The sequence below is a fragment of the Chionomys nivalis genome, chromosome 8, assembly GCF_950005125.1.
Source record: "Chionomys nivalis chromosome 8, mChiNiv1.1, whole genome shotgun sequence".
Lineage (NCBI taxonomy): Eukaryota > Metazoa > Chordata > Mammalia > Rodentia > Cricetidae > Chionomys > Chionomys nivalis.
This window is the reverse complement of record NC_080093.1, coordinates 48,551,842-48,565,406: the sequence shown is the minus strand read 5'-3', so window position 1 is coordinate 48,565,406 and position 13,565 is coordinate 48,551,842. Positions and strand designations below refer to the sequence as shown.

The 13,565-nt window shown below is 54.0% G+C and overlaps 1 protein-coding gene and 1 non-coding gene across 4 annotated transcripts; one reads left to right on the top strand and one right to left on the bottom strand.

Moving 5' to 3' along the window:
- Nucleotides 1-1,860: 1,860 nt before the first annotated feature.
- Nucleotides 1,861-13,120, bottom strand: Rps6ka4 (ribosomal protein S6 kinase A4). Of its 3 annotated transcripts, none has more exons than XM_057777632.1 (17): nucleotides 12,966-13,120; nucleotides 12,807-12,878; nucleotides 11,914-12,132; nucleotides 11,705-11,820; nucleotides 10,410-10,517; nucleotides 10,109-10,189; nucleotides 9,933-10,036; nucleotides 9,679-9,829; nucleotides 6,612-6,776; nucleotides 4,884-5,012; nucleotides 4,579-4,712; nucleotides 4,397-4,490; nucleotides 3,914-4,087; nucleotides 3,642-3,836; nucleotides 3,261-3,420; nucleotides 2,945-3,108; nucleotides 1,861-2,760 (listed from the first exon to the last, which is right to left on the bottom strand). In XM_057777632.1, the coding sequence occupies exons 1-17, from the start codon at nucleotides 13,018-13,020 to the stop codon at nucleotides 2,560-2,562; spliced, it is 2,322 nt and encodes a 773-aa protein (XP_057633615.1). In that variant the 5' UTR covers nucleotides 13,021-13,120; the 3' UTR covers nucleotides 1,861-2,559. The 3 variants fall into 3 exon arrangements, with proteins under 3 accessions (XP_057633615.1, XP_057633616.1, XP_057633617.1); XM_057777633.1 differs by having other exon boundaries at nucleotides 12,853-12,878; nucleotides 12,966-13,041; XM_057777634.1 differs by lacking the exon at nucleotides 11,914-12,132.
- Nucleotides 7,799-7,904, top strand: LOC130880872 (U6 spliceosomal RNA). The gene has a single exon (XR_009057667.1). It is a non-coding gene; the product is annotated as a U6 spliceosomal RNA (small nuclear RNA).
- Nucleotides 13,121-13,565: the final 445 nt, after the last annotated feature.

Sequence of the window (13,565 nt, the reverse complement as noted above, 5' to 3'; positions counted from 1 at the left end):
GAGTTCGAGGCTAGCCTGGTCAACAGAGCAAGTTCCAGGACAATTAAGGCTACACAGAAAAAGTCTGCACCCCCCCCCCCAAAAAAAATAACATATCACTTGCTTGTTTCAGACAGGCCAGAGGTCATATTGCCTTAAAGAGGCCTCCAGGCCCAAATACCAACAGAAGCTGAATAAGGAGGAAACATTGGAAACATGGGCCAGAAGGCTGCTTTCACCCACATCAGGCCTGGCCAGAAGCTGTGTTGAGGTCTGTAGTTTCAAGAACCTAAAGTGGGCTTATATTTTGCTTAAGTGAGCAAAGTTTTCTGCCAGTCACAAACCTGTCCAGAGCTGCCCAGATACACACCCAAGATGAGTTTGGCTTATGTGAAAAATTCAGGAGCAGGGCTGGAGAGATAGCTCTGAGGTGAAGAGTACCAGTTGCTCTTCCAAAAGACCTGGGTTTGCTTCTTAGCACCCAAATGGTGGCTCACAACTAATAACTCCAGTTCCAGGGGGGTCTGGCGCCCTCTGCTGACTTCAGATGGGATGCATGTACGTGGTGCACAGACATGCAGGAAGGCAAGATACCCATACGATACACATAAATAAAAATGAAGGAAAAAATAAATAAAAGATTTTTTTTTAAGTCCAGGAGCTGGTTGAGTGTTTTCCTGGCATGCACAAACACCAGGTTGGATTGTGGCGGTGCACACACTCAGGAGGTAGAGTGCCAGGTTCAAATTACTCCCTCAACTACGTAGTGAGTTCCAGAACAGCCTGGACTACTGGGTCTCAAAAAGCAAAAGATATGAGTGGAGGGCAGGAGTGAAAGATGACAGTCTCCAGGATCTGCATAAATGTGAATGGGCTTGGTGACATTCCCCCCCACCCCACCCTCCCACCTCCCCACCCCCCCACCCCTCCCACCCCCCACACCCCCCACCCCCCGGCTAAGTAGGGATCTCTGGAGCTAGCTGGCTGGCCAGACCAGCCCTATCTGTAATTGAGTGAGTAAGATGGAGGGTAATTGAGGAAGACTCTCAGCATCAACCTTGGGTCTCTGCACCTGAACACATGCACACCCTCAGTGACATAAACAGGCATGCGCGCGCGCACACATAAAACAAAATGATGGGCCTGGGGAGGTAAATCAGTCAATAAAGTACATCTAGTACAGGCAGAGAGAGGACATGAGTTGGGAGCCCCAGAACCCATATAAAAAGCCAGGCATAGCCAGACAGTGTTGGCACATGCCTTTAATCCTAGCACTCAGGGAGGCAGAGGCAGGTCGATCTCTGTGAGTTTGAGGCCAGCCTGGTCTACAGTTCCAGTTCAGGCTCCAAGGCTACAGAGAAACCCTGCCTCAAAAAAAAAAAAATAAAAAATCCAGGCATGTCATAGGTGCCTGCATCCTCAACCTTACAGAAGAAAGAGACAGGTGGGTCCTGGAAGTTGATGGCTAACCTGCCTCACCCACCCAGTAGATCAATCTCAGGTTCAGTGAGCAACACTGTCTCAAAAAATAAAGATGGAGGTTGACCAACTTGGTACATGCCAGCATTCAGGAAACAGAGGCAGGTGGATCTCTGTGAGTTCGAGGCCAGCCTGATCTACAAGAGCTAGTTCCAGGACAGGGTCCAAAGCTACAGAGAAACCCTGTCTCGAAAATCCAAAAGCAATAAATAAATAAACATTAAGGAGAGGCAATCAAGGAGAGGCCGCCAACATGGACCTTAGGGCTCCACACACAAACACACACAGCTAAGTGACAAAGGATGAAGGAGACCTTTCGACACCCTCTCAAAGGTCTACCTGTCCCTCACCCCAGCTCCAGACATCCCCACCATGAACGCAGACCACAGGTACCACACGCAGCACTGGATGGAGTTTTATTTTAAAGTCAAAGGCACAGCCTAGAGAGGCTGAGGCAGTGACTGTGGATGCCCAGCCCAGACCCCCAAGGCTCCACTGGCAGCCAGAAGCAGCTGTGCCCATGGGGAATAGGTGAGTGAGAAAGGGGCTCCCCTTGTAGGGGAGCACCTGCCTCCTTCCTTAGCCCCACTGGGGGAGAAGCCGGTGACATACAAGTGATGAATCTCAGAAATGCTCTAGAGGTCCCCCAGGGTCTCTCTCCTGTTCCCAACACAGGTCTTTGGTGGACATAATTGCACATGGTCCATAAAGCGACATCATATTGACAGATGTCCCCTCCCAGGAGCAAGGCCCCAGGGGAGCACAAGATGGGGGGCTCCTGATTTCTTCCCCATGACAACTGTGAGCTTAAGAATGGGATAGGATGCCCTTCCTTAGTGGAGTAGGCCCTGGGAGGGGGGACGGGGGCAAACCCCACTCTGCTCACAACACTTGCTTCCCTGTGTCCCTAACTCTTATCTGGTAAGACATTTTTTTAAAAAAATCTCTGCTTATAAAAATACTTCTGCTCTGTCTGAGACTGGGTAGGGAGGGGAGGGCAAGTCCTGGAAATCAGAGTGGGAACCTGCTGGCACAAGTCTGGTGGCAGCACTGGGCTCCCCATCACAGCTCCTAAGGGGAAGGGGGACACAGTGGCGGGAGCTAGGAGGGGGACAAGGGGCCGTTGGTTCGGCGGGATGTCCCCTTGGTGGCAGGGGCTGGTAGGCGACCCGAGGAGGCAGGCACTGGGGAGACGCGGCGGGAGGCAGCTGCGCTCCGAAGCTTCTGCTTGCGTCTCTTGGCCAGAGGAGCATTCTCCACACTTTTCAGAAAGAAGCCCTCGCGCTTACCTCGGTTGAATGCCTGGGAAAGACGAGGATGAGTGTCCCCACCAGGCCCGGTTTGGGTTTGCTGAACCTCGGGTTCTTGAAGTCTTGGAGAGAATCCCATAGTGCCCAGATCTACAGGCCCCCAGGCCCCTAGCCTCCAGAGGTCAGGACCCCCTCCCTACGCACCAAAAGCCAGGCTCCAGCGGTTTACCGCTTACCATGAAAGTGGCGTTGAGTCCAGAGCGCACTGCTGGCCCGGAGGACTCCAGCACATCGGGCGTCCGAAGCGGAGGAGAAGAGCGCGCACTGCCGTCCTGAAGCCATGAGCTGCTTCGCAGCCCTTCCAGCTTCAGTCGCTTGGCGGGGTCCACTGTCAGTAGCCCTGGTGGCGAGGAAGGGACAAGTTGGAAAGAACGACTCCTTCTGTTTCCGCACCTGCCCCTCAACTAAGACCTGATCAAGGATTCGCTTGCTTCACACAAATACCACCCCACCCCACCCCCAACCATGCCCAAGCCCGCTCCAGCTCCGCACCTCGGACCAGCTCCTTGGCTTCCTCTGACACACCCTGCCAGGCTTCTCCGTCCAGTGAGAAGCGCCCTTCACGGATCTTGCACATGATCTCAGCCGCCTGGCTCTGCCCGCCCTGGCCAGAGGACCCTTGGAAGGGAACCTGCCCTGACAGCATCATGTACTAGGAGGAGAGGAAGGAGTGAGACCGGTCCAGGATGCAAGACAAAGGCTGCATCCTCAACCCACCTACAGCAGCACCACTGCCCTCGCCACTATAGGGACCCAAGAGTGGTGGGCCTTCAATCCCAGTATCACAGAGACCCTGCTTCGCATGCTGGCCTCAAAGACACTGCTACCGCCACTAACACACCTGGTCACCCCAGATACCTCCAAGAATCTTACCAAAATGACACCCAGGCTCCAAAGATCACACGACTCATCGTAGCCCTGCTGTGCCAGCAGCTCTGGGGCTGCATACTGCAGCGTGAAGCAAGGCGTCTGCATGGGCCCCGCCGGGCTCTGAGGCCTCAGTCGCGCGAACCCAAAGTCGATGATCTTTACTGGAGCCTCGGGCGTGTCATCTGCATACAAGATGTTCTACAGGAGGGAGGTGAGCGACAGTCAGCGGCAGCCCGGTGCAGGTGTCAGGCATTCCTGCCCAAGCCAGCGCCCACCTCCGGCTTGAGGTCGCGATGCACCACGCCCGCCTCCTCGTGCATAAAGCTCACGGCCGACACCAGGCTGCGCAGGATCTGGCTGGCCTCCGATTCGCTGAAGAGCCGCTTCTTTCGGATGCGCTCCAGCAGCTCCCCTCCTCGCAGCAACTCCAGGACCAGGTATGTGTGCAACTGTGGAAGGCGCAGCGGGTCACCACCACCACCTGCCGACCTCGTATCTCCCGAGCCCTCAGATTCCACTCCTGAACACACGGGCGCGCACGCGCGCGTGTACACACACACACACACACACACACACACACTGCTTTCCAGAACCTCCTTATCCAATTTTACTCCAAGTCCTCTAAGCTCCGCCTCCTGAGCGTGCCACCCTCAGCAGTGCCCCACAGTCCTCAGGTCCTACGCCCCTCAGATCCCACTTCTAGGGTCTCCCGCTCCCGTCTCCCACTCCATAGGCCACACCTAACAAACGTCAGTCACCTGGTCATGAAGCACCTCATGTAAATTCACCACGTTAGGGTGTGACTGGCACAGGCGAAGGGCAGCCACCTCACGCTGTGTGTTCTCCTCCAGCCTAGGGACAAAGCGGGAGAGGTTACAGAGGCCTACAGGGCCCTTATCCCCAGGTCTCTCTTTGAGCCCTGCCCAAAGCCAGCTCCCACCTGCGGCTGAGGATCTTGACAGCGAATTCCTGGCCGCTCTGTCGCTGGCGACATCGCCGACACACAGAGAAGCTGCCCTGACCCAAAGCAGGCTCCCGAAGGTCCAACTCATACTGCTGGAAGAAGGGCGAGTCCTGGAGGCAACAGGGTGGTGGTCAGGTTCTCACAACGGAGTTGGGTGGCCATGTCATGGCCGATGGCCTCCACCCAAGTCATACCACCAGCAACGGGTAGAACCAGGCCAGAGTCCCCAACCCAGAGGACTCCAACAAAGCCAATACCATTGTCATCCCAGGCCAGCCCACCTGCATCATGGCACTCCTGGCAACTGCTGCCCTGCCAGGCCTGTGTCCAGCACCAGGTGCCTCCAGCACATCTGTCATCACTGCATTGTTGTGGTCGAAGAGGATGGACGGGGCCACAAAGGAGTATCCCTGCAAGTATGAATGTCAGGGTCGGCCGCCCATGGGGGCTGCTGTGCAAATCAGTGCGAGAGCTGAGCTCATCACAGGGAAGACCTCCACAAAGGAGCAGTTAGGAGCGGTTTGTGCACAGCCTGCATGGACACATTTTATTTCACCTTGTTTTATAATCAAAGGGTCATTGTCTATCCTCCTAGTGTGTGACATCCCACTTTTCTCATCACATGAAGTCCCCCACCTGCAGAGTACCTAGCACAGCCTAGTGGCCCAGGATTGTACAGAATGGCTGCACCTGCGGTCACACACACTTAACTAAATTCAGCAGTATCTTTCGAGTCAAGGTTTCTCTGTGTAGCCTTAGCAATCCTGGAACTCACTCCGTAGACCAGGCTGGCCTCGAACTCATAGAGATCTGCTGCTTCTGCCACCCAAAGGCTGGGATTAAAGGCATGCACCACCACCACCTGGCAAAAGCACTATTTTTTAATTTATTTATTCTGTAAGTGTGGGTGTTTTGTTTGCATGAAAGTCTGTGCACCACATGCATGCAATGCCCGCAGAGGCCAGAAGAGGGCGTCACATCCCCTAGAACTGGAGTCGTAGATGGTTATAAACCACCATGTAGGTACTGGGGATTGAACTCCTATCATCTGGAAGAACAGCAGTGCTCTTAAACACTGAGCAATCTCTTTAGATCCTAAAGCAAAGGTTTTCAACCTGTGGGTCATGACCCCTTTGGGGTGGAATGACCCATTCACAGAGGTTACCTAAGACCATCAGGAATATCAGATATTTACATTACAATTCCTAACAGTAGCAAAATTACAGTTATGAAGTAGCAACAAAGATAATTTTATCATTGGGGGTCATCTCAACATGAGGAGCTATATTAAAGGGTCGCAGCATTAGGAAGGTTGAAAACCACCGCCCTAAGGTAATTTTTTATATAACAAGGAGATGGTGTAATGGAAAGGAAATGAAAAGCCAGGCCTGGAGGTGCAGGCCAATATTTCAGCTACTCAGGGGTCTGAAGCAGTAAGAAAGTTCAAGGACAGCATGAGCAACTCATCAATGCCATGTCAAAATAAAAAGCGAAAGGGGGCAGCTAGTGGCATGGCTTCGTGGCAGAGCGCACATTAATACAAGTAAGGCCCTATGTTTAATCCCCAGCGTATACAGGGGGAGCAGGGGTGGGAGAGATGGCTCAGCAGCTAAGAACACTGACTACTCTTCCTGAGGACCCATGTTTGGTTCTCAGCACCTACATGGTAGCTCACAACTGTCTGTAACCCAATCCAAAGGGATATGACACCCTCTTCGGGCCTCCTAAGGCACCAGGCATGCTCTGGTGCATAAACATTCAAACAGACAAAAAAACAAAAACAAAAAACCCTATGCACATAAATAAAAATTTTAAGAGGTGAGCAGATGTGACACAGCTGTGGCGGCTCCTTAACTGACAACTTCAGGCATCCCCTAGAAAGTGGAACTGTCTGTGGAGCTGGGTCCCCAGCATGACCCAGGGACTGTGCAGTGACTTTGCCAGCAGGACTGAAGCAGGCCGTAGTGTCCTGCATCTCCTCCATCGGGGTCTGGTGAGTTCCCACTTACCTGAAAGATCCTAGAGTCCCCAGGTGGAGGGCTGCCAGCAGGGGAGTAGACAGGCTCCAGCCGAGTGAATTCCTCTGCAAAATTACCCACGTCCAGCTCTGAGCGAATCTGGGGCCGGAACGGGGCTGGGATCTTTCTGGCAGCCAAAGCAGCCCAATCCAGACCCTGGGGAGAAAGGGTCAGGGGTAAGAGGTGAGAACATGGCTGAATCACTCTGATCAGGGCCTTTCAGGCTGTGCTTAGCCTTGAATGGCTGACCTGAGTTACTCCATTTTGAGTCTAACTGCAGAGAAAGAATGGCTTTACATCTTGTTAATACAAGAAAACATCTGCCAGCACAGCCAGGGGCACACGCTGATAAATATTTGTATGACAAAGAAGGACACCTGAAAATATACCTATCCAGGAGCTCAGGGCATAGTGTGCTTCCCTAGATTGCACAAAGCCCTAGGTCCAATCCTATCCTAGGACTGGGGAGATGGAGGCAGGGGGATCAGAAATGTAAAGTCCTCCTCAGCTACATAGGGAGTTTGAGACCCTGGCGGGATATGAGAAAAATCAGTCACATGAACATATCACATTTAAAGGAAGTCCCTCACCTGGGACTATGAAAAGAAAGATAGATCCCATGACCAAAACGTGGCCGGTCTGCTAAAAAGTCACTGGGTCATAAGCAACAACCTCATCCAGGAAAACTGTCTGGTGGAGGACAGGCTCCCTCGCAGCCTCTCCTGCAGTGACATTCAGCCTACTTCAGACTGGGCCCAGAAACCGCCTGTTGCCTGGCCCTGCATCTGCTCTGTGCCTTCAGGACAACCTCAGCAGTGGCCTCTTTAACCCTTTCTTAGTCTTTCTACATCCTGAATACTTGTATATCGTGCGGCATGTGGACCAGTGATTGGAGAGCTGATATAATTCAGATGGGACAGAAAGAGAGCTGAGATGGCTCCAGAGGTAAAGCCACTTGCCACCAAGCCTGACAACCTGAGCTCACTCCCCAGGACACACACGGTGGAAGGAGAAAGCCAACAAACTGTCCTCTCGCCTCCACATGCATGTCCTGGCTTTTGGTTTACTGAGGCAAGGTCTCTCTACACAGCCCTGACTGTCCTGGAACTCGCTGTGTAGACCAGGCTGGCCTTGTACTCACCACTACAGCCAGGGCAAAAACAAGTTTCAGAAAAAGAGTGCTCGCTTCGGCAGCACATCTACTAAAACTGGAACACCACAGAGAGGATTAGCACAGCCCTGCGCAGGGATGACATGCAAATTCGTGAAGTGCTCCATATTAAAAAAAAAAAATAGATTAGCCTAAAAGAACCTGTGGAGGCTAGGCAGTGGTGGCGCACACCTTTAATGCTAGCACTCAGAAGACAGAGGCAGGTGGATCTCTGTGAGCTCCAGGCCAGCCTGGTCCACAGAGCCAGTTCCAGGACCGCCAGGACTACCAAGAGGAACTGGATTACCTGACAGTCACCGACCAATCACACTGATGCAGTTTGTGAGCTTATTTTCCCTCAGTAAATTCTGACATTGTGGAGAGATGCAAAGGAGTCCGTGTGTTCCATGTGTTGCTGATGCAGTGTACAATAAGAGGCCAGAGGACAAGATGTGGAGACCCCACTTTCCCCCATCTACCCTCTCTGGGCAACTCCCCAAGGCTCTGACCTTGCAGTAGGCGCCTCCCTGCCCCACTGCCTCCCCTTTGCTCTTAGAGAGCTTTCACTTGCCACACTCTGGGTCCCTGAACTTGTGTGGCAGTGACATCAAACATAAACAGGCTGGACTGGAGAGATGACTCAGTGGGTAAGAGCTCGGCTGCTGCTCGTCCAGTGAACCCAGGTTCAATCCCCAGCATCCAGAAAGCAGCTCACAAGGGTCTGTAACTGCAGTTTGATGTCTTCTGCCCTCACAGACACTGCACACACATCGTGCACAGACAAGTAAAAATAAATAAACAAATATTCCTGAATAAGAAGCACTTTTCTTTGAATTTTCCACTTCTGGGAGTGAGCACCTACCCTTCTATGTGGGTCTAGACTAATGTAGCCGAGCTAACTAATCTCTACCCAGCATCCATCCTCCCTATCTTTTCTTAGCACCATAATCTTAACATAACCAAGAGGTACCAACTTACAAACACTTCCTTTAGCTGGCTGTGCCCAATAGCTTGCAATCAAATGCTGTCAGGTGGAGCCTAGGTAAGTACCTGGAAGGAAAGGTACCAGTAGCTGACAGATGCCCTCCCTCCTCCTGCTTCTTGCCTGGGAAGCAATCTAGATAGCAAGAGCTTCAGCACAGTCACAAAGCAACCCTGGGATTGGGTGCCACATACTAAGAATGGAGGAACAAAAAAAAAAAAAAGCTTCGATTCTCAAAGACAACTTCTTTCTCGCCATCACCCACCCACTGTATGTGCACATATATATGTGTGTATGTGTTGGTATGTGTGTGGTGTCAGGTGTGTGTGTGTGCGCGCGCATGTGCGTGAAGGAGCCTCCAAAAAGCTTTCCAAAGAAAGAGAAGAGGGAAGGGAACACCCCTTCCAAGTGTCATGCCTCAAAGACCTTGGGGCTTCTGCAGAATGACAGGTGAGTGTTCTCCCAGCATCTAGTCTGAGTTTGGGGGTGCTTCAAAAATTCTTTGAAGGAAGTAGACTGTGCTCATCTGCATCTTGGGCTCCACTCTTGCCCACACCTCCACCTAGGACCATGTTGGCCTGAGAGCAACTCAGGAGGCCCTCCTTGGCTGGGATCCCAGCAGGGAGGTGGGGAGTACCCACAAATGGATGCCCTTGCTGCCATATCAGACAGATGCAACATATCAGAAGGCAACATCTGGGAACCCAGGCAGTGAGGTCTAACGTGAAGGCTCCGTGCCAGTTCCTGCAATTCTCAGGGAGCTGCCAGGTGAGAGGGGCCTGAGAACAGCTGAGTCTCCACATTCTGCCCTTTGACCTCTTATTGTGTGCAACATCAGAAAAATATGGATACATTTATGCTACCCACGCTGCAGCCCAGCCTACAGAGGTGGAAGATATGAGAGGCGGTCATAGGTTAAAACTCACCTGAAAAAAGGGGTGGCTCTTGACTTCCTGCGCACCCTGGGGACCCGCACCCAACCTCTTCTTAGGGTCTTTGCACAGCAGCCTCTGTAGCAGGTCCTGTGCCACAGGTCCGATCCGGAGGGGGAAGGGAGGGGAGCACTTCAAGATCCGTCTGGGAGGATGGGTGGGGGTGTCAGGGGCAGCAAGCCCCCTCCCAGCCCAGCCCAGGCAGGCCATAGAGCCCTCAGCTGCCCTCCATGACCCGTACAACATACCGAGACACCTCGGCCTGAGTGTTCTTCTCTCCCTCCAGTGTGAAGGGCGAGGCCCCTGTCAGCAGCTCGAAGAGCAGGATACCCAGGCTCCACCAGTCCACAGCCTATGGGGGCAGGGCAAGAATGAAGGCCCTGTGCACTCAATTTACCCCGCCACCGTCACCCGAATAACCCACCTTGCCATGTCCAGCCTTGCTTCGGATGATTTCGGGGGCCATGTACTCGATTGTGCCACAGAAGGAGAAGGTCCGCTCTTTCTGAGAAGCCGAGAGGACCCATGTGGATACCTTAACCTCTCCCATGCCCCAAAGGCCCTAAAGGCTTAGTGCAGAATTTGCTCTCAACGTTATATGATCCCGGGGAAACAGTGGGAACCTCTGTACCCATCCACTCCGCAGCCTTCAGGGTGCTGATCCGGAGGGAGCAGGACAAAGGCCTGGCTGGCAGCACCATGGACCAAGCTCCCCACCCTCTCACCTCCTCTGTCAGAAACTCCTTGCTCAGCCCAAAGTCTGTGAGGACGATGTGACCTTCTGAGTCAAGCAAGACATTCTCTAGCTTCAGGTCACGGTAGATGATGCCCAGCTGGCAGGAGCAAAAGGGACATTGAGTGTTGCCTTGATAGACACTCTACACAGCCACAGCCCTGCGGGTTCCCACGTGGGATAAAGAGGCATCTTGAAGATCTTTAGCCTGCAGGGTAATCTCAAGACAGGCCTAAACCAGGGCAGAGTTCGCTACTAGAAAAGCCACTGGACCCAGGCCTGTAAGCTCACACCTGTCATCCTAGAACGCAGGGGAAATGGCAGGAGGTCAGCCTAGACTAGTCAGCAATTAGCCAGAGGGCTGGGCTACAGAGTGAGACCCTGTCTAAAACAAAACCAAACCAACCAAAAGAGAAAAAAGAAGAAACGGCTAAGGCTGGGTGTGATCTGTCAGTGAAGGGCTTGCCTAGCGGAGGCCCTGAGTTGGATGCCTGGCAACACACGAAACTGGGCTTTTGTGAGACGAAGGAGGCAGGATCAGAAGTTCAAGGTCAGGGGCTGGAGAGATGGCTCAGAGGTTACGAGCACTGACTGTTCTTCCAGGGGTACTGAGTTCAATTCCCAGCAATCATATGGTAGCCCACAACCATCCATAATAAGACCTGGTACCCTCTTCTGGCCTACAGGCATACATGCAGACAGAATACTATATACATAATAAATAAATAAATCTTTAAAAAAAAAAAAAGAAGTTCAAGGTTCATTCTTGACTACATAGGGAATTCAAGGCCAACAGGAGATGCTGGGGGGGAGGGGGGTTAAACAAGAAGGCTCAGCAGAGAACATACCTGCAGGGGAAAGCTTGACAACCTGAGTTTGACCCCCAGAACCCATGTAAAGGTGGAAGGAGAGAATTAATCTGACCCACACACATGCTGTGACACATATGCGCCTACACACATCGCACATACAATAAAAAAATATAAACAAAAAATAAGAAAGGCATAGAAAGGGGCCACTGACGTTATAAAGCGAAAAGGCCCTGTGGCCAAGGTCTCCAAGAGGAGTGGGGTGAACAAAAAGCCCCATTTCAAAGGCCTTGGGGACTGAGGTCTGAGGTCACCACTTGAGGAAGTCCGGTGAAGATAAGCCTGAGTTCCTGTTTAGAGGAAAGCCCCTTCCAGAAGGAGACCCTACCAGGAGGTGCTGGCCATCCCTGAAACAGGAAGCCCCTTATCCGGCGCAGGGCAGCCCCCAGAGAGCAGCCAGAGGCCAGGCCCCCCTTACCTTGTGCAGGTGTTCCAGGGCCAGCACGATCTCACCCCCGTACACTCGCACCTCAGCCTCCTTGAAGTATTGGCGCTGGTAGAGGTGAGTGAACATTTCACCACCGCTCACATAGTCTGGGGGTGCAGGAGAGGTTGAGATGTTCCCCTATAAGGTGGCCTAACCTAACTCCCGTCCCCCTCCAAAGCCAGGATGTGACAGGCCCTCACCCAGGATGAGGTGCAGCTTGGCATCCGTCTGGAAGGCGTAGTGCAGTGTAACCAGGAAGGGTGCCTGGCGCACCAGCTCCAGCACCGAGCGTTCGGTGCGGGTATGCTCCTGTGTCTTGGCGCGCTGCACCAACGCTGCCTTGCGAAGCACCTTCATGGCATAGAGCTTGCCCGCATCGTGCCCACCCGCCTTCCGCACCAGGAACACCTTCCCATAGGCTGTAGGAGCAGCAAGCAAGCGGATGGAAGGTGGGCTGTAAATGTGAGGGCGGTGCAGAGTGGTGGGAAGAGGGGTGCAGGGGTCCAAAAGGCTGACAGAGCCTTCTACGGAAAAGGTGAGCACCTCCCTGGAGGGTGCTAAATTAAGCCTAAGAAGAAATGTGCAGTGCAAACTAGCCTGGGGAGCTTGCAACTCCAGAAGGCCTGCGGGGCGGGGAGGGGGCGGGGCACTGCAAACCTGGGATGATCAGAGAGCTGAGAAAGGATGAAAAGCCTGGCACCGGAGGCAGAGGCGCGCTCCCAGACAGCGGAGGGATGTGCAAACCCGGACTGGGGGATTTGCAAAATACAAGAGTGGGGCTCTCAAGGGGAGAAGGGGGGAAGCTATACAAAGCTCTTGGGAAGGAGTCAAACCCCCAGAGAGACGAGGAAATCGCGGCAGGGGGGCATGCACGCACAGGACTTTGCAGAGAGAAGTGATGTCAACGTGGACGCCCTACAAGTGGGCATGGAACCCTGGCACGGTAGGGCGGGGCGGGAAAGGGGAGCTGTGCCGGGAAAGGGTGGGGGGACCTCCCCAAAGCCAGGCCCAGGCCCAGGCCCAGGCGGGTGAGCGGGCAGAAGGCCCAAAGCACCATGCCAGGGGCACCGGCCCAGTGAACGCGGTTCCTCACCTCCCGTGCCCAGCACCTTGAGCAGCGCGAAGTTCTCCACGCTCACCTTCTCCTCATGCCCAGTCAGATTGGCTGCGGGCACAGGGGGCCGAATGAGCTCAGCGGGTCGCTGACTCTTGCCACCCGTCCGGGGCAGCCGCTTCGGGATCCCGCACCCACCTTCGGTGATCTGCAACTCCACGGCGCAGCCCTCGTCCTCATCTTCGTCTCCCATGGCGGGCGGGTCTCTGGGGCCCGCACGGCTGGGGCTCCGGGCGGCGCCGGTTACATGGCGGCTCCGGCCGGGGCGGGTGCTTCCTGGTGCCGCCTCCAGGGCCGAGCGGGCGCCGGCACCGCCTCCCAGCTCCCCGCCCCGCGAGTCCTGAGTCAGGCGGCTGGAACGTGACGGAGCGGGGCTGCGGTGGGCAGCTAGAGTGGGTGGCGGGGTCTCCCCAGCCCCGGGACCGGCGAGAGTCGTGCAGGGTCTTTGGATGACACCTGGCCTCTGCTGGGGTAAGCAAGCCTCCAAGCCAGGTGTCTGCCCAGCAGGACGTGAAGGGCACCAGAGGTTTATGTCTCACGATTTTGGGAAGGCTGCCCAAGTAGGGCTGCCCACCCAGGCTCTGAGAGCCCTCCCTCCCACGTGGCAGCCATGCCTCTTCTGCTCCTTTTAGTCACTTGACACAAATCATAGCCCACCTCCTTCTTTAGGACCACACCTTGACCTCAGCAAATACAGCAGAGATCTTTATATTCCCCGGGACACAGGAGTCCTAGGCA

What these genes read in the sequence shown, in the direction of transcription:
- Rps6ka4 (XM_057777632.1), bottom strand. Translation starts at nt 13,020, where the DNA reads ATGGGAGACGAAGATGAGGACGAGGGCTGCGCCGTGGAGTTGCAGATC. An exon ending in ATGAGGTGCTTCATGACCAG is followed by an intron (nt 4,088 to 4,396) that starts GTGACTGACGTT and finishes CGCCTTCCACAG; the next exon opens with TTGCACACATACCTGGTCCT. An exon ending in AGCCAAGGAGCTGGTCCGAG is followed by an intron (nt 3,109 to 3,260) that starts GTGCGGAGCTGG and finishes CCTCGCCACCAG; the next exon opens with GGCTACTGACAGTGGACCCC.